Raw genomic sequence first — 23,377 nt, 5'->3', positions numbered from 1 at the left:
ACACACCACAACACACTCCACACCACCACACCACACACCACACACCACACCACCCCACACCACACACACCACACCACACTCCACACCACACTCCACACCACCACACCACCACACCACACTGCACACCACCACACCACACACCACACCATACACCACACACACCACCACACCACCACACCACCACACCACACACCACACCACACACCACCACACTCCACACCACCACACCACACACACCCCACACCACACCACACACCACAGCACACACCACACACACCACACCACACACCACACACACCACACCACACACCACCACTGGCCTGTTTGGTGTTGTTGGCGTCTTCCAGTCCGAGACCGTAGGGTTGGTTGCCGTGATATCGGGGGGGGCAGGGGAGACAGTGGAACCCTGGGTCTGTGTTCACACACTCGGTCACACACACACCCTGCAACACACACTACAGGAGAGAGGTTACACACACCCTGCAACACACACTGCAGGAGACAGGTTACACACACACCCTGCAACACACACTACAGGACAGGAGAGAGGTTACACACACACCCTGCAACACACACTACAGGAGAGAGGTTACACACACCCTGCAACACACACTGCAGGAGACAGGTTACACACACACCCTGCAACACACACTACAGGACAGGAGAGAGGTTACACACACACCCTGCAACACACACTGTAGGACAGGAGAAAGGTCACACACACCCTGCAACACACACTGTAGGAGAGAGGTTACACACACACCCTGCAACACACACTACAGGAGAGAGGTTACACACACACCCTGCAACACACACTGCAGGAGAGAGGTTACACACACACCCTGCAACACACACTACAGGAGAGAGGTTACACACACACCCCGCAACACACACTACAGGACAGGAAAGAGGTTACACACACACCCTGCAACACACACTGTAGGACAGGAGAAAGGTCACACACACCCTGCAACACACATTGTAGGAGAGAGGTTACACACACCCTGCAACACACACTACAGGACAGGAGAGAGGTTACACACACACCCTGCAACACACACTAGAGGAGAGAGGTTACACACATCCTGCAACACACATTGTAGGAGAGAGGTTACACACACACCCTGCAACACACACTGCAGGAGAGAGGTTACACACACACCCTGCAACACACACTGCAGGAGAGAGGTTACACACATCCTGCAACACACATTGTAGGAGAGAGGTTACACACAAACCCTGCAACACACACTGCAGGAGAGAGGTTACACACACCCTGCAACACACACTACAGGAGAGAGGTTACACACATCCTGCAACACACATTGTAGGAGAGAGGTTACACACACACTCTCCAACACACACTGCAGGAGAGAGGTTACACACACCCTGCAACACACACTACAGGAGAGAGGTTACACACATCCTGCAACACACATTGTAGGAGAGAGGTTACACACACACCCTGCAACACACACTGCAGGAGAGAGGTTACACACACCCTGCAACACACACTACAGGAGAGAGGTTACACACACCTGGCAACACACACTGTAGGACAGGAGAAAGGTCACACACACCCTGCAACACACACTAGACACACTACTCACACAGAGATAGAAGTTGTGTGCGTGTGTGTGTGTGTGTGTGTGTGTGTGTGTGTGTGTGTGTGTGTGTGTGTGTGTATTTACTTCATCCTGGTCTTCACAGACAGAGCCATTTCCATGGTAACCCAGTGGACAGGGCCCACATTCCCATGAGCCATCAGTCTCAGAGTGGCAGGAGACCCCAGGGAAGCAGGGCCTAGAAAGACAGCTGTCTACACAGAGAGAGAGAGGAAGGCCAAAGAGTATGATTGGTAGAATTGACTATAAAATGTTAAAACAGACAAGAGCGCTCCAGTGGTAGTGGACACAAACAATGACAGAAATATAATTGAGTTCCGTAATAACCAACTCTGGACAGGTACATCACCCTTGTCTTATTCAGCCCTAATATATTCAACAATCAATCCCTAATATTCATACGGCAATAACTTCTACACAATAGAAAACACAGTAGGCATTTTCTCCCACATACTGTAGGCATACTCCTCTCTTTTCACACATGCTACTATTTAGAGATTATTTTCATTGAGAACTTGAAACCGACCATGGAGGATATGAACTTCAAGTTATTTTTGAAGACTATTCCAAAGAATGGCAGGTGAGTACAAAAAGGTATCTTTTCGCATACCACTCTTAAATCTAAAAAGAACAGTGTTGGTTTCATTCCTTCTAGTGGAATAGTTATTGTTATCCCTGACCAAGTTAGAGTTGTTTCAAGGTGCTTGGGGACCACCATACTGTGGACAATCTGATGAACAAGACAACCCTTGACAAACCTCCTCCACTTTGAGGAAGAGAGAGACTGACAGAGACTCCTCCACTTTGAGGAGGAGAGAGACTGACAGACTCCTCCACTTTGAGGAGGAGAGACTGACAGAGACTCCTCAACTTTGAGGAGGAGAGAGACTGACAGAGACTCCTCCACTTTGAGGAGGAGAGACTGACAGAGACTCCTCCACTTTGAGGAGGAGAGAGACTGACAGAGAATCCTCCACTTTGAGGAGGAGAGAGACTGACAGACTCCTCCACTTTGAGGAGGAGAGAGACTGACAGACTCCTCCACTTTGAGGAGGAGAGACTGACAGAGACTCCTCCACTTTGAGGAGGAGAGAGACTGACAGAGACTACTCCACTTTGAGGAGGAGAGAGACTGACAGAGACTCCTCCACTTTGAGGAGGAGAGAGACTGACAGAGAATCCTCCACTTTGAGGAGGAGAGAGACTGACAGACTCCTCCACTTTGAGGAGGAGAGAGACTGACAGACTCCTCCACTTTGAGGAGGAGAGATTGTCAGAGACTCCTCCACTTTGAGGAGGAGAGAGACTGGCAGAGACTACTCCACTTTGAGGAGGAGAGAGACTGACAGAGACTCCTCCACTTTGAGGAGGAGAGAGACTGACAGAGAATCCTCCACTTTGAGGAGGAGAGAGACTGACAGACTCCTCCACTTTGAGGAGGAGAGAGACTGACAGACTCCTCCACTTTGAGGAGGAGAGATTGTCAGAGACTCCTCCACTTTGAGGAGGAGAGAGACTGGCAGAGACTCCTCCACTTTGAGGAGGAGAGACTGACAGAGACTCCTCCACTTTGAGGAGGAGAAAGACTGACAGAGACTCCTCCACTTTGAGGAGGAGAGAGACTGACAGAGACTCATCCACTTTGAGGAGGAGAGAGACTGACATAGACTCATCCACTTTGAGGAGGAGAGAGACTGACAGAGACTCCTCCACTTTGAGGAGTAGAGACTGACAGAGACTCCTCCACTTTGAGGAGGAGAGAGACTGACAGAGACTCCTCCACTTTGAGGAGGAGAGAGACTGACAGAGACTCCTCCACTTTGAGGAGGAGAGAGACTGACAGAGACTCCTGCACTCTGAGGAGAGAGACTGACAGAGACTCATCCACTTTGAGGAGGAGAGAGACTGACAGACTCCTCCACTTTGAGGAGGAGAGAGACTGACAGACTCCTCCACTTTGAGGAGGAGAGACTGACAGAGACTCCTCCACTTTGAGGAGGAGAGAGACTGACAGAGACTCCTCCACTTTGAGGAGGAGAGAGACTGGCAGAGACTCCTCCACTTTGAGGAGGAGAGACTGACAGAGACTCCTCCACTTTGAGGAGGAGAGAGACTGACAGAGACTCCTCCACTTTGAGGAGGAGAGAGACTGACAGAGATTCCTCCACTTTGAGGAGGAGAGAGACTGACAGACTCCTCCACTTTGAGGAGGAGAGAGACTGACAGAGACTTCTTCACTTTGAGGAGGAGAGAGACTGACAGAGACTCCTCCACTTTGAGGAGGAGAGAGACTGACAGAGACTCATCCACTTTGAGGAGGAGAGAGACTGACAGAGACTCCTCCACTTTGAGGAGGAGAGAGACTGACAGAGAATCCTCCACTTTGAGGAGGAGAGAGACTGACAGAGGCTCCTCCACTTTGAGGAGGAGAGAGACTGACAGAGACTCCTCCACTTTGAGGAGGAGAGAGACTGACAGAGACTCCTCCACTTTGAGGAGGAGAGACTGACAGAGACTCCTCCACTTTGAGGAGGAGAGACAGACAGAGACTCCTCCACTTTAAGGAGGAGAGAGAGTGACAGAGACTCCTCCACTTTGAGGAGGAGAGACTGACAGAGACTCCTCCACTTTGAGGAGGAGAGAGACTGACAGAGACTCCTCCACTTTGAGGAGGAGAGAGACTGACAGAGACTCCTCCACTTTGAGGAGGAGAGACTGACAGAGACTCCTCCACTTTGAGGAGGAGAGACAGACAGAGACTCCTCCACTTTAAGGAGGAGAGAGAGTGACAGAGACTCATCCACTTTGAGGAGGAGGCTTTCAAAGTGCAAATGGTCAAGATGGGTATGTACTGGAAGTCTAAGAACAATACTAACTAATTAGTTCTGAGATGTCTGCAGTTTGTTTTTAATGATCTTGGGGGCACTATTGTACCAGGAAGAACATGCATAAAGTGGCACTGAACAAGAGCCCCTGCCAATGCCACCATTGAGATGGATCTGTATTGTTTGTTTTAGCTGTATGAATAAATTATTGCACTGGATTAGTGATTTAACTACTTGGATGGCTCACATTTAGCCTCCAGCTAAATCAAGACCAAGGTACTTATTGTTGGAGCCAAAGCACAGAGAGAGAATCTGGACGCACATTTAAATTCACGGATAATAAAGATAAAACACCAGGTAAAAACCTAGGTTTGAACTACATTTCCAATCACACATTAGGAATGTGACCAACATAGCTTTTTTACCACATTGCCAAGGTGCGGCCATTTCTCTCTCAGACTGATACAAGGACACTCATCCATGCTTTTATTACAGCAGGCTTGACTACTGTAATGCCCTCCTGTCTTGTCTGCCCAGGAAGCCATTGGTCAACTGCAAAACATACAGAATGCTGCAGCACGGGTACTGACCAAGAACAGACGGAGAGCACACATTACACCGGTTTTAAGGTCTCTGCACTGGCTGCCTGTGAGTTTTAGAAATAATTGTAATATTCCACTATTGGTTTAAAATCAAAACACGACTGTGCACCCCAATACAGACATGCTTTTAAGTTATGTATCCAGTAGGTCCCTCAGGTCCTCTGGCACTGGCCTATTAACTATCCCAAAGCCTAGGACCAAGAGGCATGGAGAGGCAGCCTTTAGTTACTATGCCTCCACCCTCTGAAACAGCCTGCCAGAGAACCTGAGGGGGACCAAGAGGCATGGAGAGGCAGCCTTTAGTTACTATGCCTCCACCATCTGGAACAGCCTGCCAGAGAACCTGAGGGGGACCAAGAGGCATGGAGAGGATGCCTTTAGTTACTATGCCCCCACCCTCTGGAATAGCCTACCAGAGAACCTGAGGGGGACCAAGAGGCATGGAGAGGCAGCCTTTAGTTACTATGCCCCCACCCTCTGGAACAGCCTGCCAGAGAACCTGAGGGGAACCAAGAGGCATGGAGAGGCAGCCTTTAGTTACTATGCCCCCACCCTCTGGAACAGCCTGCCAGAGAACCTGAGGGGGACCAAGAGGCATGGAGAGGCAGCCTTTAGTTACTATGCCCCCACCCTCTGGAATAGCCTGCCAGAGAACCTGACCGGGACCGAAACTGTGGAAACGGCGGAGATCTTAAAACACACATTTTTCACTTTGCTTTTCCTCAGGGTGCTTTTTAGTCATTCAGTTTTTATTGTCGTTCAGCCGCTGAGAATACCGAATACGGTGACTGAGTAACGATTAATAAAAAATACAGTGACTGTGTAACGGTTTTCTTGAAGTGAAGGAGAGGCGGATCAAAACGCAGCGTGGTGGTTATTCATGGTTCTTTAATATAGATACTATACATGAATAAACTAACAAAACAAGAAATGTGAAAAAACCAAAACAACCCTATCTGGTGCAAACACAGAGACAGGAACAATCACCCACCAACACACAGTGAAACCCAGGCTACCTAAGTATGATTCTCAATCAGAGACAACTAATGACACCTGCCTCTGATTGAGAACCATACTAGGCCGAACCATAGAAATACCCAAAACATAGAAAAACAAACATAGACTGCCCACCCCAACTCACGCCCTGACCATACTAAATAATGACAAAATAAAGGAAATAAAGGTCAGAACGTGACAGTACCCCACCCCCAAAGGTGCGGACTCCGGATGCAAAACCTTAACCTATAGGGGAGGGTCTTGGTGGGCGTCTGTCCGCGGTGGCGGCTCTGGCGCGGGACGCGGACCCCACTTCACCATCGTCTTAGTCCGCCTTATTGTCCACCTCCGTGGCTTTCTAAACATGGCAACCCTTCTCAATGACCCCACTGGACAGAGGGGCAGCTCGGGACAGAGGGGCGGAAGCTCTGGACAGAGGGTCAGGGGCTCTGGGCTGAGGGGCTCTGGCGCCTCTGGGCTGAGGGGCTCTGGCGGCCTCTGGCTGACTGGCGGCACTGGCGGCTCCTTGCAAACTGGCGGCACTGGCGGCTCCTTGCAGACTGGCGGCACTGGGAAGACTGGCGGCTCAGGCGGCGCTGGGCAGACGGGCGGCGCTGGGCAGACGGGCGGCTCAGGCGGCGCTGGGCAGACGGGCAGCTCAGGCGGCGCTGGGCAGACGGGTGGCTCAGATGGCGCTGGGCAGACAGGAAGCTCCGGCAACGCTGGAGAGGAAGGCTCTGACAGCGCTGGACTGAGGAGCTCTGGCGCCTCTGGAATGAGGAGCTCTAGCGCCTCTGGACTGAGGGGCGGGAGCTCTGGCAGCGCCGAACAGGCGGGAGACTCCGGCAGCGCTGGAGAGGCGAGGCGCACTGTAGGCCTGATGCGTGGTGCTGGCACTGGTGGTACTGGGCTGAGGACACGCACAGGAAGCCTGGTGCGGGGAGCTGCCACCGGAGGGCTGGTGCGTGGAGGTGGTACTGGGTAGACCAGACCGTGCAGGCGTACTGGAGCTCTTGAGCACCGAGCCTGCCCAACCTTACCTGGTTGAATGCTCCCGGTCGCCCTGCCAGTGCGGCGAGGTGGAATAGCCCGCACTGGGCTATGCAGGCGAACCAGGGACACCATGCGCAAGGCTGGTGCCATGTAAGCCGGCCCAAGGAGACGCACTGGAGACCAGCTGCGTAGAGCCGGCTTCATGGCACTTGGCTCAATGCTCACTCTAGCCCGGCCGATACGCGGAGCTGGAATGTAGCGCACCGGGCTATGCACCCGCACTGGGGACACCGTGCGCTCCAAAGCATAACACGGTGCCTGCCTGGTCTCTCTAGCCCCCCGGTAAGCACAGGAAGTTGGCGGAGGTCTCCTACTTGGCTTCGCCATACTCCCTGTGTGCCTCCCCCCAAGACATTTTTGGGGCTGACTCTCGGGCTTCCGTCCGCGTCGCCGTGCTCGTCTCTCCAACTCCATTCTCCTATAACCTTCTTCGCACTGCTCCAGCGAATCCCATGCAGGCTCCGGCACTCTCCCTGGGACGACCGCCCACCTGTCTATTTCCTCCCACGTCGTGTAATCCAGACTTTGTTGCTCCTGCTGCCGCTGCCTTTCACCACGCCGCTTGGTCCTGTTGTGGTGGGTGGTTCTGTAACGGTTTTCTTGAAGTGAAGGAGAGGCGGACCAAAACGCAGCGTGGTGGTTATTCATGGTTCTTTAATATAGACACTATACACTATACATGCACAGAGACAGGAACAATCACCCACCAACACACAGTGAAACCCAGGCTACCTAAGTATGATTCTCAATCAGAGACAACTAATGACACCTGCCTCTGATTGAGAACCATACTAGGCCGAACCATATAAATACCCAAATCATAGAAAAACAAACATAGACTGCCCACCCCAACTCACGCCCTGACCATACTAAATAATGACAAAACAAAGGAAATAAAGGTCAGAACGTGACAGACTGACTATTAAAACCTACCCAAACCAGAAACCGTGGATAGACGGCGGCATTCTCGCAAAACTGAAAGCACGAACCACCACATTTAAACCATGGAAAGGTGACTGGGAATATGGCAGAATACAAACAGTGTAGTTATTCCCTCCGTAAGAAAATAAAACATGTCAAATGTCAGTTCAGAGACAAAGTGGAATTGCAATTCAACGGCTCAGACACGAGACGTATGTGGCTGGGGGCATAGTAACTAAAGGCAGACAATCACAGACTACAAAGGGAAAACCTGCCACGTCGGACACCGACGTCTTGCTTCCGGACAAGATAAACACCTTCTTCGCCCGATTTGAGGATAACACAGTGCCACCGACCGCTACCAAGAACTGTGGGCTCTCCTTCTCCGTGGCCGATGTGAGTAAGACGTTTAAGCATGTTAACACTCGCATGGCTGCCGGCCCAGACGGCATCCATAGCCGCGTCCTCAGAGAATGCGCAGACCAGCTGGCTGGAGTGTTTACGGGCATATTCAATCTCTCCCTAAACGTGTCTGCTGTCCCCACTTGCTTCAAGATGTCAACCATTGTTCCTGTACCCAAGAAAGCAAAGGTAACTGAACTAAATGTCTATCGCCCCGTAGCACTCACTTCTGTCATCATGAAGTGCTTTGAGAGGCCAGTTAAGGATCATATCACCTCTACCTTACCTGACACCCTAGACCCACTTCAATTTGCTTAGATCCACAGACGATGCAATCGCCATCGCACTGCACACTGACCTATCCCATCTGGACAAGAGGAACAAGAGGAACAAGAGGAATACCTATGTATAATGCTGTTCATTGACTATAGCTCAGCATTCAACACCATAGTACCCTCCAAGGTCATCATTAAGCTCATGGTCCTAGGTCTGAACCCTGCCCTCTGCAACTGGGTCCTGGACTTCCTGACTGTCCGCCCCAGGTGGGGAAGGTAGGGAGCAACAACTCCACTTTGCTGATCCTAAACACAGGGACCTCGCAAGAGTGCATGCTCAGCCCCTTCCTGTACTCTCTGTTCACCCATGGCTGCGTGGCCACACACGCCTCCAACCCAATCATCAAGTTTGCAGATGACACAACAGTATTGGGCTTGATTACCCACAATGACGAGACAGCCTACAGAGAGGAGGTGAGGGCACTCGGAGTGTGGTGTCAGGAAAACAACCTCCCACCAAACATCCACAAAACAAAGCAGCTGATTGTGGAATTCAGGAAACAGCAGAGGGAGCTGCCCCCTATCCACATCGACGGGACTGCAGTGGACAAGGTGGAAAGCTTCAAGTTCCTAAGCGTACACATCACTGACAACCTGAAATGGTCCACCCACACAGACAGTGTGGTGAAGTAGGCGCAAAAGCGCCTCTTCAACCTCAGGAGGCTGAAGAAATTTGCCTTGGCCACTAAAACCCTCGTAAACTTTTACACATGCACAATTGAGAGAATCCTGTCAGGCTGTATCACCACCTGGTATGGCAACTGCACCGCCCGCAACCGCAGGGCTCTCCAGAGGGTGGTGTGGTCTGCCCAACGCATCACCGGGGGCAAACTACCTGCCCTCCAGGACACCTACACCACCCGATGTCACAGGAAGGCCAAAAATATCATCAAGGACATCAACCACCCGAGCCACTGCCTGTTCACCCTGCTATCATCCATAAGGCGAGGTCAGTACAGGTGCAGAGACTGAAAAACAGCTTCTATCTCAAGGCCATCAGACTGTTCAATAGCCATCACTAGCACATTAGAGGCTGCTGCATATATACATAGACTTGGAATCACTTTAATAATGGAACACTAGTCACTTCAATTACGTTTCAATAATGTTTACATACAATCAATCAATTAAATGTATTTATAAAACCCTTCTTACATCTTACATACAGCTTTACTCATCTTATACGTATATACTGTATTCTATTCTACTGTATTTTAGTCAATGCCACTCCGACATTGCTCGTCCTAATATTTAAATATTTCTTAACTCTATTCTTTTACCTTTGGATTTGTGTGTATTGCTGTGAATTGTTAGATATTACTGCACTGTTGGAGCTAGGAACACAAGCATTTAGTTAGATATTACTGCTCTGTTGGAACTAGGAACACAAGCATTTAGTTAGATATTACTGCTCTGTTGGAACTAGGAACACAAGCATTTAGTTAGATATTACTGCTCTGTTGGAACTAGGAACACAAGCATTTAGTTAGATATTACTGCTCTGTTGGAGTTAGAAACACAAGCATTTAGTTAGATATTACTGCACTGTTGGAGTTAGAAACACAAGCATTTAGTTAGATATTACTGCACTGTTGGAGCTAGGAACACAAGCATTTAGTTAGATATTACTGCACTGTTGGAGCTGGGAACACAAGCATTTAGTTAGATATTACTGGACTGTTGGAGCTGGTTACACAAGCATTTAGTTAGATATTACTGCTCTGTTGGAGCTAGAAACACAAGCATTTAGTTAGGTACTACTGCTCTGTTGGAACTAGTTTTCACACCCTGGCCTTTGTTATCTGTGTTTTCTTTATTATTTTCGTTAGGCCAGGGTGTGACATGGGTGATTTATTGTGTGTCGTCTTGTCTAGGGGTTTATTAGATTTATGGGGTTGTGTTCAGTGTAGTTGTCTAGGTAGGCCTATGGTTGCCTAGAGTGGTTCTCAATCAGAGGCAGGTGTTTATCGTTGTATCTGATTGGGAACCATATTTAGGCAGTCATATTCTTTGGGTATTTTGTGGGTGGTTGTTTCCTGTCTCTGTGTTCTCTGCCCCAGTTAGGACTGTTTCGGTTTTTCCACGGTTTCTTATTTTGTATTTGTATAGTGTTTACGTTTTCGTCTTTATTAAAGATGCTTAACAATAACCACGCTGCATTTTGGTCCTCCTCTCCTTCCCAGGAAGAAAACCGTTACACTAGGAACACAAGCATTTAGCCGCACCCGCAATAACATCTGCTAAATATGTGTAAGTGACCGATAACATTTGATTTGATTTTAGCAGAAAGGCCAAAATCAATGTTTCATCAAATCATTTTTTACATGTTTTTTTTTATACTAAAGGGGTCCTAAAATTCCAAATCAAATAGCTAAATTATCCTTGGTATGACAATCTTAAAACAATTCCATATGTTAGTTTAGACTGTTATGGATAAATTATCTGTACTGTATCCTAACTGTTTCAAAAACTTCCATAGTTTACTTGGATTGTTCCTGTTCGCAACTATGTTGTCAGTGGAATAATGGTTCTTGGCCCTCTCTGTCATCCTATGTCTGCTACCTATTGGACAGGGTTGTGTATCGCAGGCTGCGTAGTCGGCCGTCTCTCCCACACAGTTCCTGCCTCCATGCCGGGGGGCGGGGTTAGAACACTCCCGCTGACGAATCATCAGCCCACTGCCACACGACACACTGCATGGTAACCAGGAAGACCACGGTCCCCAGACCCCGACAACTATAATCACACAGACAGTGTATCAGTCAATCCAACATCAACAATAGCAGTCATCTGGTTTGTTTGTTTGTGTTCTCACTTGGACAGGGTGTAGCGTCACAGGGATGTGTCTCTGTAGTGTTGCCACGGCAGCCGCTGCCCCTGCGCTGAGCGAGGGGGAAGTTGCAGAGTCGAACACGCACAACGAAACCTGAACCACACGACACAGAACATGCAGACCACGGAGACCACAGGCCCCAGCCGCCGTTCCCATGGACTACACACACACACACACACACACACACAAACACACACACACATTTTTATAAAAGGGAAATGATTGCTCAAACCCAACACCCAAACCTGAGCGTTCCATTCTGCCACCTCTGGTCTCTTGGCCCTCCCACCCATATGAGGGTCAGGCCCCCCCCCCCCCCCCAGACCAAAGATCTTCTCTGTCCTGACACCTCAACGGTGGAATAAGCTTCAGCCTAACGTCAGCAGAGTCCCAACCCCACCTTCCTAACATGTCTGAAACCATACATCTTCAAAGAGTATCATAAATAAATACAACGACGTAGCTAACCATAATGTGTATTACAGGAGCTAGCTGTACTACAGGAGTTATTGGTGAACTCACCTCGGCTTTCACAACTTCCCAGGGTGCACCTGCGGGTTTGGAGGGAGGAGTCAGAACAGGACGTGGAGACATCATCACAAGATCGCCCTCTCCGCTGGAAGCCACGCCCACAGGTGACCGAACATTCCGTCCACTCCGACCATGGGGACCATCCATCTTCACTTCCCAACCCTATACACACACACAAACACACACACACATGCACACAAACACACACACACACAAACAAATACATATACATACGCACACATATGTATACAAACTCTACGACTCTATGACTCTAACACCATCATTAAGTTTGCCGATGACACAACAGTGGTAGGCCTGATCACCGACAACGATGAGACAGCCTATAGGGAGGAGGTCAGAGATATGGCAGTGTGGTGCAAGGACAACAACCTCTCCCTCGATGTGATCAAGACAAATGAGATGATTGTGGACTACAGGCAAAGGAGGACCGAGCACGCCCCCATTCTCATCGACGGGGCTGTAGTGGAGCAGGTTGAGAGCTTCAAGTTCCTTGGTGTCCACATCACCAACAAACTAACATGGTCCAAGCACACCAAGACAGTCGTGAAGAGGGCACGACAAAACCTGATTCCCCTCAGGAGGAGAAGTTTATCTAAAGTTCCATGTATAATAGTTGTATCTATTAGCAATGTTTAATATTAGTATTTCTGTGAATTGATGTGGCTCTCTACAAAATCACCGCATGTTTTGGAACGACTGAACATAACACGCCAATGTAATATGAGATTTTTGGATATAAATATGCACTTCATCGAACAAAACATACATGTATTGTGTAACATGAAGTCCCATGAGTGTCATCTGATGAAGATCATCAAAGGTTAGTGATTAATTTTACCTCTGTGCTTTTTGTGACTCCAGTCTTTCTCCAGTCCGTGACTTGGTGGTGACCTAACATAATCGTTTGTGGTGCTTTCACTGTAAAGCCTTTTTAAATCAGACACTGTGGCTGGATTAATGAGAATGTTATCTTTAAAATGGTGTAAAATACTTGTATGTTTGAGGAGTTTTAATTATGAGATTTTTGTTGTTTTGAATTTGGCACCCTGCACTTTCACTGGCTGTTGGCGGGGTGGGACGCTACTGTCCCAAATATCCCAGAGAGGTTTTAATAACTCTACCTACATGTACATATTACCTCAACTAACCGGTGCCCCCGCACGTTGACTCTGTACCAGTACCCCCTGTATATAGTCTCGCTATTGTTATTTTACAGCAGCTCTTTAACTACTTGTTACTTTTATTTCTTATTCTTATTCGTATTTTTTAAACTGCATTGTTGGTTAAGGGCTTGTAAGTAAGCATTTCACTGTAAGGTCTACACCTGTCGTATTCAGGGCTTGTGACGAATACAATTTGATTTGACTAAATATGACTTCTGAAATAATCATTTGAAATACAGTAGACTAAGTGAATGTGTTTAGATATCTCACCCAGACACACAGGGCAGCATTCCCCTTCAGTGAAGGAAGGACTGGAACATATTACTGGAGGACAGGTGACCTGCCGACACACTGCCTTCCCCTCCTACACACACACAACACACACACACACACACACACACACAGTAGTAAAGCAAAAGGGCCTAGAGATATCTTGACTCAAGAGTTGAGCGTGTGTGTGTGTGTGTGTGTGTTTACCTGGCAGGTACAGAATGTGCAGCTGTCTGAAACCCAGTCCTCCTCCCGCTGATACACACGTCCGTCCTGCACACACACTCTCTCCTCTTCATCATCTTCTCCTCCTCCCTCTCTGTCCAAACTGCTGCCCAGCTCAGAGAGAGCTTCACGCAATGCCTCATTCTCCTCTGTCTGAACACACACAGATGAAGACGGCAGGAGGCTTGTGGATCTGGTTATGGTTAGCACTGATGCTGTGTGTGTGTGTGTGTGTGTGTGTGTGCGTCACACTCCATGAGAACCCAAGATATATATTTTTACCCTCCAATGTTTGTAAACATTAAATGTAATCAAACACTGTACAGCCTCAAAACATGGTTAAAACAATAGTGTTGATATCCTGGATGGTCAGTCCTTGCATCCACAGCTCTGTCTATTAATCTGAGAGTGGTTACATTTCTCCAGGCCCATCCCTCAGCTTTTTACCAAAACAGAGGCGGGGAGGCCGTTTTGTTATTGTTTCATCTGTGGACTTGCCCTTTAAACAGCTGCATATTATCAAGATATCAAAGTGTCACCAACACAAAGTTCAACAACAGGCCTGTAGCAAATTAAGCGTATTGCATTCATTATTCACATGTAAATAGCACTTTTCAGTAGTGCTCAAAGCCATTCCATGAGTGAGGCATTTATTTTTCAATTTTAATCAATGAGCCCATTCAGTTCTCCATGACAACTAAATCATAAACAACAGAGTAGGGCTGGCTATGCTCAGGTGGGTCATGCTCAGGTAAAACTATTAGGCTAATCAATACTTCCATATTTCCAAGTCCTGTTCTTGAAAATCAAGGGGTATAACATTTATTGGAATGAGTAGAATTCTGATAGACTTTGGTTTTTAATGTAAAGATATAATTTAATCGTCTTATTATATGTAGTAGAAAGCGATGGGTTAGAAGAAGCCTACTTAACCAATCCATAAAGTAAAATTTAACATACATATATGGCCAGCTATGTAAACATTAACATTAATTTATCCTGCAATAGATGTTGTTCAATTGGTTACATACATTGTTGTCTTCCTCTAACGCCTCTTAAGGGGAAAGTAATCTAAAAGTAACTGAATGTAATCAGATTACGTTACTGAGTTTGAGTAATCCAAAAGTTACATTACTGATTACTAGTTAGGACAGGTAACCAGTAACTGTAACGAATTCCATTTAGGAAGTAACCTAGCCAACCCTGTCTGTATGTGTCTGTGTGTCTTACAGCTCTCTGAAGGTCGTGCAGCAGACTAGTGGTAACGATGTGGAGGCCATGCAGCTCTGATAACAGATCATTCAGCTCCTCACAGGACCGACGACACATCACCTGAGGACGCTCCACCCCTACACACACACGCACACACACGCAGAATCAGAGCTAAACCAAACCAGATCCACAAGCCTCCTGCTGTCTTTATCTGTGTGTTCAGACAGAGTTTTCTTAACATTGTTTTTGATAAAGGTGTTATGGATAGTGAAGGTGTTATTGATAGTGAAGGTGTTATGGATAGTGAAGGTGTTATGGACAGTGGATAGCAAAGGTGTTATGGATAGTGAAGGTTTGATTGATAGTGGATAGTGAAGGTGTGATTGATAGTGGATAGTAAAGATGTTATGGATAGTGGATAGTAAAGGTGTTATGGATAGTGAAGGTGTTATGGATAGTGGATAGTAAAGGTGTTATGATAGTGAAGGTGTTATGGATAGTGGATAGTAAAGGTGTTATGGATAGTAAAGGTGTTATGGATAGTAAAGGTGTTATGGATAGTGAAGGTGTTATGGATAGTGGATAGTAAAGGTGTTATGGATAGTAAAGGTGTTATGGATAGTGAAGGTGTTATGGATAGTGGATAGTAAAGGTGTTATGGATAGTAAAGGTGTTATGGATAGTGAAGGTGTTATGGATAGTGGATAGTAAAGGTGTTATGGATAGTGGATAGTAAAGGTGTTATGGATAGTGAAGGTGTTATGGATAGTGGATAGTAAAGGTGTTATGGATAGTGGATAGTGAAGGTGTGATTGATAGTGGATAGTAAAGGTGTTATGGATAGTAACGGTGTTATGGATAGTGGATAGTAAAGGTGTTATGGATAGTGAAGGTGTTATGGATAGTGGATAATAAAGATGTTATGGATAGTAAAGGTGTTATGGATAGTAAAGGTGTTATAGATAGTGAAGGTGTTATGGATAGTGGATAGTAAAGGTGTTATGGATAGTGGATAGTAAAGGTGTTATGGATAGTGAAGGTGTTATGGATAGTGGATAGTAAAGGTGTTATGGATAGTAAAGGTGTTATGGATAGTGGATAGTAAAGATGTTATGGATAGTAAAGGTGTTATGGATAGTGAAGGTGTTATGGATAGTGGATAGTAAAGGTGTTATGGATAGTGAAGGTGTTATGGATAGTGGATAGTAAAGGTGTTATGGATAGTGAAGGTGTTATGGATAGTAAAGGTGTTATGGATAGTAAAGGTGTTATGGATAGTAAAGGTGTTATGGATAGTAAAGGTGTTATGGATAGTAAAGGTGTTATGGATAGTAAAGGTGTTATGGATAGTAAAGGTGTTATGGAAAGTAAAGTTGTTATGGATAGTAAAGGTGTTATGGATAGTGAAAGTGTTATGGATAGTGGATAGTAAAGGTGTTATGGATAGTGAAGGTGTTATGGATAGTGGATAGTAAATGTGTTATGGATAGTGAAGGAGTTATGGATAGTAAAGGTGTTATGGATAGTAAAGGTGTTATGGATAGTAAAGGTGTTATGGATAGTGGATAGTAAAGATGTTATGGATAGTAAAGGTGTTATGGATAGTAAAGGTGTTATGGATAGTGAAGGTGTTATGGATAGTGGATAGTAAAGGTGTTATGGATAGTGAAGGTGTTATGGATAGTGGATAGTAAAGGTGTTATGGATAGTGAAGGTGTTATGGATAGTGGATAGTAAAGGTGTTATGGATAGTAAAGGTGTTATGGATAGTGGATAGTGAAGGTGTTATGGATAGTGAAGGTGTTATGGATAGTGGATAATAAAGATGTTATGGATAGTAAAGGTGTTATGGATAGTGGATAGTAAAGGTGTTATGGATAGTGAAGGTGGTATGGATAGTGGATAATAAAGATGTTATGGATAGTAACGGTGTTATGGATAGTGGATAGTAAAGGTGTTATGGATAGTGAAGGTGTTATGGAAATTGGATAATAAAGATGTTATGGATAGTAAAGGTGTTATGGATAGTAAAGGTGTTATGGATAGTGAAGGTGTTATGGATAGTGGATAGTAAAGGTGTTATGGATAGTGGATAGTAAAGGTGTTATGGATAGTGAAGGTGTTATGGATAGTGGATAGTAAAGGTGTTATGGATAGTAAAGGTGTTATGGATAGTGGATAGTAAAGATGTTATGGATAGTAAAGGTGTTATGGATAGTGAATGTGTTATGGATAGTGGATAGTAAAGGTGTTATGGATAGTGGATAGTAAAGGTGTTATGGATAGTGAAGGTGTTATGGATAGTGGATAGTAAAGGTGTTATGGATAGTAAAGGTGTTATGGATAGTGGATAGTAAAGGTGTTTTGGATAGTGGATAGTAAAGGTGTTATGGATAGTGAAGGTGTTATGGATAGTGGATAGTAAAGGTGTTATGGATAGTGAAGGTGTTATGGATAGTGGATAGTAAAGGTGTTATGGATAGTGAAGGTGTTATGGATAGTAAAGGTGTTATGGATAGTAAAGGTGTTATGGATAGTAAAGGTGTTATGGATAGTAAAGGTGTTATGGATAGTAAAGGTGTTATGGATAGTAAAGGTGTTATGGATAGTAAAGGTGTTATGGATAGTAAAGGTGTTATGGATAGTGAAAGTGTTATGGATAGTGGATAGTAAAGGTGTTATGGATAGTGGATAGTAAAGGTGTTATGGATAGTGAAGGTGTTATGGATAGTAAAGGTGTTATGGATAGTAAAGGTGTTATGGATAGTAAAGGTGTTATGGATAGTAGATGTGTTATGGATAGTAAAGGTGTTATGGATAGTAAAGTTGTTATGGATAGTGAAAGTGTTATGAGTGAAGGTGTTATGGATAGTGGATAGTAAAGGTTTTATGGATAATAAAGGTGTTATGGATAGCAAAGGTGTTATGGATAGTGGATAGTAAAGGTGTTATGGATAGTGGATAGTGAAAGTGTTATGGATAGTAAATGTGTTATGGATAGTGGATAGTAAATGTGTTATGGATAGTGGATAGTGGAGAGTAAAGGTGTTATGGATAGTGGATAGTGGAGAGTAAAGGTGTTATGGATAGTGGATAGTAAAGGTGTTATGGATAGTGAAGGTGTTATGGATAGTGGAGAGTAAAGGTGTTATGGACAGTGGATAGTAAAGGTGTTATGGATAGTAAAGGTGTTATGGATAGTGAAGGTGTTATGGATAGTAAAGGTGTTATGGATAGTAAAGGTGTTATGGATAGTAAAGGTGTTATGGATAGTGAAAGTGTTATGGACAGTGGATAGTAAAGGTGTTATGGATAGTAAAGGTGTTATGGATAGTAAAGGTGTTATGGATAGTAAAGGTGTTATGGATAGTAAAGGTGTTATGGATAGTGAAGGTGTTATGGATAGTGGATAGTAAAGGTGTTATGGATAGTGAAAGTGTTATGGATAGTGAATGTGTTATGGATAGTGGATAGTAAAGGTGTTATGGATAGTGGATAGTAAAGGTGTTATGGATAGTGGATAGTAAAGGTTGTTATGGATAGTGAAAGTGTTATGGATAGTGGATAGTAAAGGTTGTTATGGATAGTGAAAGTGTTATGGATAGTGGATAGTAAAGGTGTTATGGATAGTAAAGGTGTTATGGATAGTAAAGGTGTTGTGGAGAGTGAAGGTGTTGTGGAGAGTGAAGGTGTTGTGGAGAGTGAAGGTGTTGTGGAGAGTGAAGGTGTTGTGGAGAGTGAAGGTGTTGTGGAGAGTGAAGGTGTTGTGGAGAGTGAAGGTGTTATGGATAGTGGATAGTAAATGTGTTATGGATAGTGGATAGTGGAGAGTAAAGGTGTTATGGATAGTGGATAGTAAATGTGTTATGGATAGTGGATAGTAAATGTGTTATGGATAGTGGATGGTAAATGTGTTATGGATAGTGGATAGTGGAGAGTAAAGCTGTTATGGATAGTAAAGGTGTTATGGATAGTAAAGGTGTTATGGATAGTAAAGGTGTTATGGATAGTGAAGGTGTTATGGATAGTGGATAGTAAAGGTGTTATGGATAGTGAAGGTGTTATGGATAGTGGATAGTGAAGGTGTTATGGATAGTGAAGGTGTTATGGATAGTCAAGGTGTTATGGATAGTAAAGGTGTTATGGATAGTAAAGGTGTTATGGATAGTAGATGTGTTATGGATAGTAAAGTTGTTATGGATAGTGAAAGTGTTATGAGTGAAGGTGTTATGGATAGTGGATAGTAAAGGTTTTATGGATAATAAAGGTGTTATGGATAGCAAAGGTGTTATGGATAGTGGATAGTAAAGGTGTTATGGATAGTGAAGGTGTTATGGATAGTGGAGAGTAAAGGTGTTATGGACAGTGGATAGTGGAGAGTAAAGGTGTTATGGATAGTGGATAGTAAATGTGTTATGGATAGTGGATAGTAAATGTGTTATGGATAGTGGATGGTAAATGTGTTATGGATAGTGGATAGTAAATGTGTTATGGATAGTGGATAGTGGAGAGTAAAGGTGTTATGGATAGTGGATAGTGGAGAGTAAAGGTGTTATGGATAGTGGATAGTAAAGGTGTTATGGATAGTGAAGGTGTTATGGATAGTGGAGAGTAAAGGTGTTATGGACAGTGGATAGTAAAGGTGTTATGGATAGTAAAGGTGTTATGGATAGTGAAGGTGTTATGGATAGTAAAGGTGTTATGGATAGTAAAGGTGTTATGGATAGTAAAGGTGTTATGGATAGTAAAGGTGTTATGGATAGTAAAGGTGTTATGGATAGTGAAAGTGTTATGGATAGTGGATAGTAATGGTGTTATGGATAGTGGATAGTAAAGGTGTTATGGATAGTGGATAGTAAAGGTTGTTATGGATAGTGAAAGTGTTATGGATAGGAAAGGTGTTATGGATAGTAAAGGTGTTATGGATAGTAAAGGTGTTGTGGAGAGTGAAGGTGTTGTGGAGAGTGAAGGTGTTGTGGAGAGTGAAGGTGTTGTGGAGAGTGAAGGTGTTGTGGAGAGTGAAGGTGTTGTGGAGAGTGAAGGTGTTGTGGAGAGTGAAGGTGTTATGGATAGTGGATAGTAAATGTGTTATGGATAGTGGATAGTGGAGAGTAAAGGTGTTATGGATAGTGGATAGTAAATGTGTTATGGATAGTGGATAGTAAATGTGTTATGGATAGTGGATGGTAAATGTGTTATGGATAGTGGATAGTGGAGAGTAAAGATGTTATGGATAGTAAAGGTATTATGGATAGTAAAGGTGTTATGGATAGTAAAGGTGTTATGGATAGTGAAGGTGTTATGGATAGTGGATAGTAAAGGTGTTATGGATAGTGAAGGTGTTATGGATAGTGGATAGTGAAGGTGTTATGGATAGTGACGGTGTTATGGTGGATAGTAAAGGTGTTATGGATAGTAAAGGTGTTATGGATAGTGAATGTGTTATGGATAGTGGATAGTAAAAGTGTTATGGATAGTAAAAGTGTTATGGATAGTGAAGGTGTTATGGATAGTGAAGGTGTTATGGATAGTAAAGGTGTTATGGATAGTGAAGGTGTTATGGATAGTAAAGGTGTTGTGGATAGTGAAAGTGTTATGGATAGTGGATAGTAAAGGTGTTATGGATAGTGGATAGTAAAGGTGTTATGGATAGTGGATAGTAAAGGTGTTATGGATAGTAAAGGTGTTATGGATAGTGGATAGTAAAGGTTGTTATGGATAGTAAAGGTGTTATCGATAGTGAAATTGTTATGGATAGTGGATAGTAAAGGTGTTATGGATAGTGAAAGTGTTATGGATAGTGGATAGTAAAGGTGTTATGGATAGTGGATAGTATAGGTGTTATGGATAGTAAAGGTGTTGTGGAGAGTGAAGGTGTTGTGGAGAGTGAAGGTGTTGTGGAGAGTGAAGGTGTTGTGGAGAGTGAAGGTGCTGTGGAGAGTGAAGGTGTTATGGATAGTGAAGGTGTTATGGATAGTGAAGGTGTTATGGATAGTAAAGGTGTCCTCCCTCTTATCTATCAGCGTATCTGTGCTCCTCCCTCTTACCTATCAGCGTATCTGTGCTCCTTCCTTTTAAGGCCTTTGCAGACTGTACCTCGGATTCAGTCTTTTACGATTATCTCATGTCACACTGTGCAATGTTACCAAATTCAAATCTTAATATCAACCTTGCCAGATTGTCTGATCTGCTTCAGTTCTGAGCGTGTGCTAGCACCAGCAGCGCAAGCCTCCCTCTGTTTATGCACGAGTGAAGTGAATGGAAATAGTTTTCTCAGACAAACTTTATATGTTCGAACTCAGAATCAAATCGGTTTCCCCAAAATAACATGGTAGAACCATTATTTAGACTGGAGATTTTGCTAATTTTTCAAAATCCTGTAAATTAGCCTGATTTCAGACTTGTCATGTAAACAAGATTATTGGTTCAATCGTTCTTCTTGTAAACATTTAAATACTATATTATATGAATCTGCTCTCGTCGAAAGGAGTGGACCAAAGTGCAGCGTGGAAAGTGTTCATGATTTTTATTAGCAAAAAACACTCAAACAAAATAACAAAGCGAAAGCTAACAGTTCTGTCAGGCACAGACACTAAACAGAAAACAACACCTCCACAAAACCCAAAAGGAAAATGACAACTTATATATGATCCCCAATCAGAGACAACGATAGACAGCTGATTGGGAACCACACTCGGTAAAAAGCAAAGAAATAGAAAACATAGACTTTCCCACCCGACTCACACCCTGACCTAACCAAACAGAGAATAATAAGGATCTCTAAGGTCAAGGCGTGACAGAATATGACTTTTCACAATACTCATATTATTGTGTGCGTGCACAGCGCCAGCCGTGTTTCTATTGGTCAATCACTGGAATGGGCTCGTAAAACCAGCCACACTACACAATAAATGCAAAAACATTCTGATGACAATTGTTTGTGACCAAAGAATTTTCCCACAATGTGGAAATGTTGTCTGGGACAGAAAAATCGTGGCATTAGACTGCTAACCTTATACAGTCTGGCCTTTATCTATCAGCACATGGCGGTAACAAGCAGATATCTGATTGACTCCATTCAGGTGATTTAGAGGCATCAGCGTTGCCAACTTGGCAAAGTTCACAGAGCCCAGTGACTTAGGGATTAAAAAAGTCACAGCAGTGGTGCACAATTGAGAAGCACAGGGGGAGGGGGGGTGCAGTGGGAGAGGCTGGGAAAATGTGTTAGGGTTAATTGAGAAGCACAGGGGGAGGGGGGGTGCAGTGGGAGAGGCTGGGAAAATGTGTTAGGGTTAATTGAGAAGCACAGGGGGAGGGGGGGTGCAGTGGGAAAGGCTGGGAAAATGGGTTAGGGTTAATTGAGAAGCACAGGGGGAGGGGGGTGCAGTGGGAGAGGCTGGGAAAATGTGTTAGGGTTAATTGAGAAGCACAGGGGGAGGGGGGGTGCAGTGGGAGAGGCTGGGAAAATGTGTTAGGGTTAATTGAGAAGCACAGGGGGAGGGGGGTGCAGTGGGAGAGGCTGGGAAAATGGGTTAGGGTTAATTGAGAAGCACAGGGGGAGGGGGGGTGCAGTGGGAGAGGCTGGGAAAATGCTACATACGGGACAGGCACTACGGGACCGGAGCTATGGGACCAGAGCTACGGGACCAGAGCTACGGGACCAGAGCTACAGGACCAGCGCAACGGGACCGGAGCTACGGGACCGGCGCTACGGGACCGGCGCTATGGGACCGGAGCTACGGGACCAGAGCTACGGGACCAGCGCTACGGGACCGGAGCTACGGGACCGGCGCTACGGGACCGGCGCTATAGGACCAGCACTACGGGACCGGAGCTATGGGACCAGCGCTATGGGACCGGAGCTACGGGACCAGCGCTACGGGACAGGCGCTACGGGACCGGAGCTACGAGCTGTCATGTGCCTTTTACTGTGTGTGCGTAGGGCTACGGGACCGGAGCTACGGGACCAGCGCTACGGGACCAGCGCTACGGGACCAGCGCTATGGGACCGGCGCTACGGGACCGGAGCTATGGGACCAGCGCTACAGGACCGGAGCTACGGGACCGGAGCTATGGGACCGGCGCTATGGGACCGGCGCTATGGGACCGGCGCTACGGGACCGGCCATACGGGACCGGCCATACGGGACCGGCCATACGGGACCGGCGCTACAGGACCGGAGCTATGGGACCGGCGCTACGGGACCGGAGCTATGGGACCGGCGCTACGGGACCGGAGCTATGCCACAGCACACAGATTGCTGTATAGGCTGCGTAGCCTAGTGGTTAGAGCGTTGGACTAATAACTGAAAGGTTGCAAGATCGAATCACTGAGATCAAGGAACAAATCTGTTGTTCTGACCC

General features: G+C 45.5%; 1 protein-coding gene across 1 annotated transcript in view; it reads right to left on the bottom strand.

Moving 5' to 3' along the window:
* The window catches only part of LOC139381332 (thrombospondin-2-like), a 53,117-nt gene that overhangs the window by 28,100 nt on the left and 1,640 nt on the right, over nucleotides 1-23,377 (bottom strand). Inside the window, exons 2-9 of the mRNA XM_071124783.1 lie at nucleotides 15,033-15,151; nucleotides 13,785-13,955; nucleotides 13,578-13,671; nucleotides 12,115-12,285; nucleotides 11,575-11,751; nucleotides 11,322-11,495; nucleotides 1,692-1,819; nucleotides 321-455 (exon numbers count right to left, since the gene is read on the bottom strand). Of these exons, the coding sequence (XP_070980884.1) occupies nucleotides 321-455; nucleotides 1,692-1,819; nucleotides 11,322-11,495; nucleotides 11,575-11,751; nucleotides 12,115-12,285; nucleotides 13,578-13,671; nucleotides 13,785-13,955; nucleotides 15,033-15,151 (1,169 nt within the window). The remainder of the gene's footprint in view (nucleotides 1-320; nucleotides 456-1,691; nucleotides 1,820-11,321; nucleotides 11,496-11,574; nucleotides 11,752-12,114; nucleotides 12,286-13,577; nucleotides 13,672-13,784; nucleotides 13,956-15,032; nucleotides 15,152-23,377) is intronic.

This window comes from Oncorhynchus clarkii, chromosome 23 (genome assembly GCF_045791955.1).
Source record: "Oncorhynchus clarkii lewisi isolate Uvic-CL-2024 chromosome 23, UVic_Ocla_1.0, whole genome shotgun sequence".
NCBI lineage: Eukaryota > Metazoa > Chordata > Actinopteri > Salmoniformes > Salmonidae > Oncorhynchus > Oncorhynchus clarkii.
Note: the sequence above shows the minus strand (reverse complement) of the source record. Positions and strands in the feature narration are given on the sequence as shown.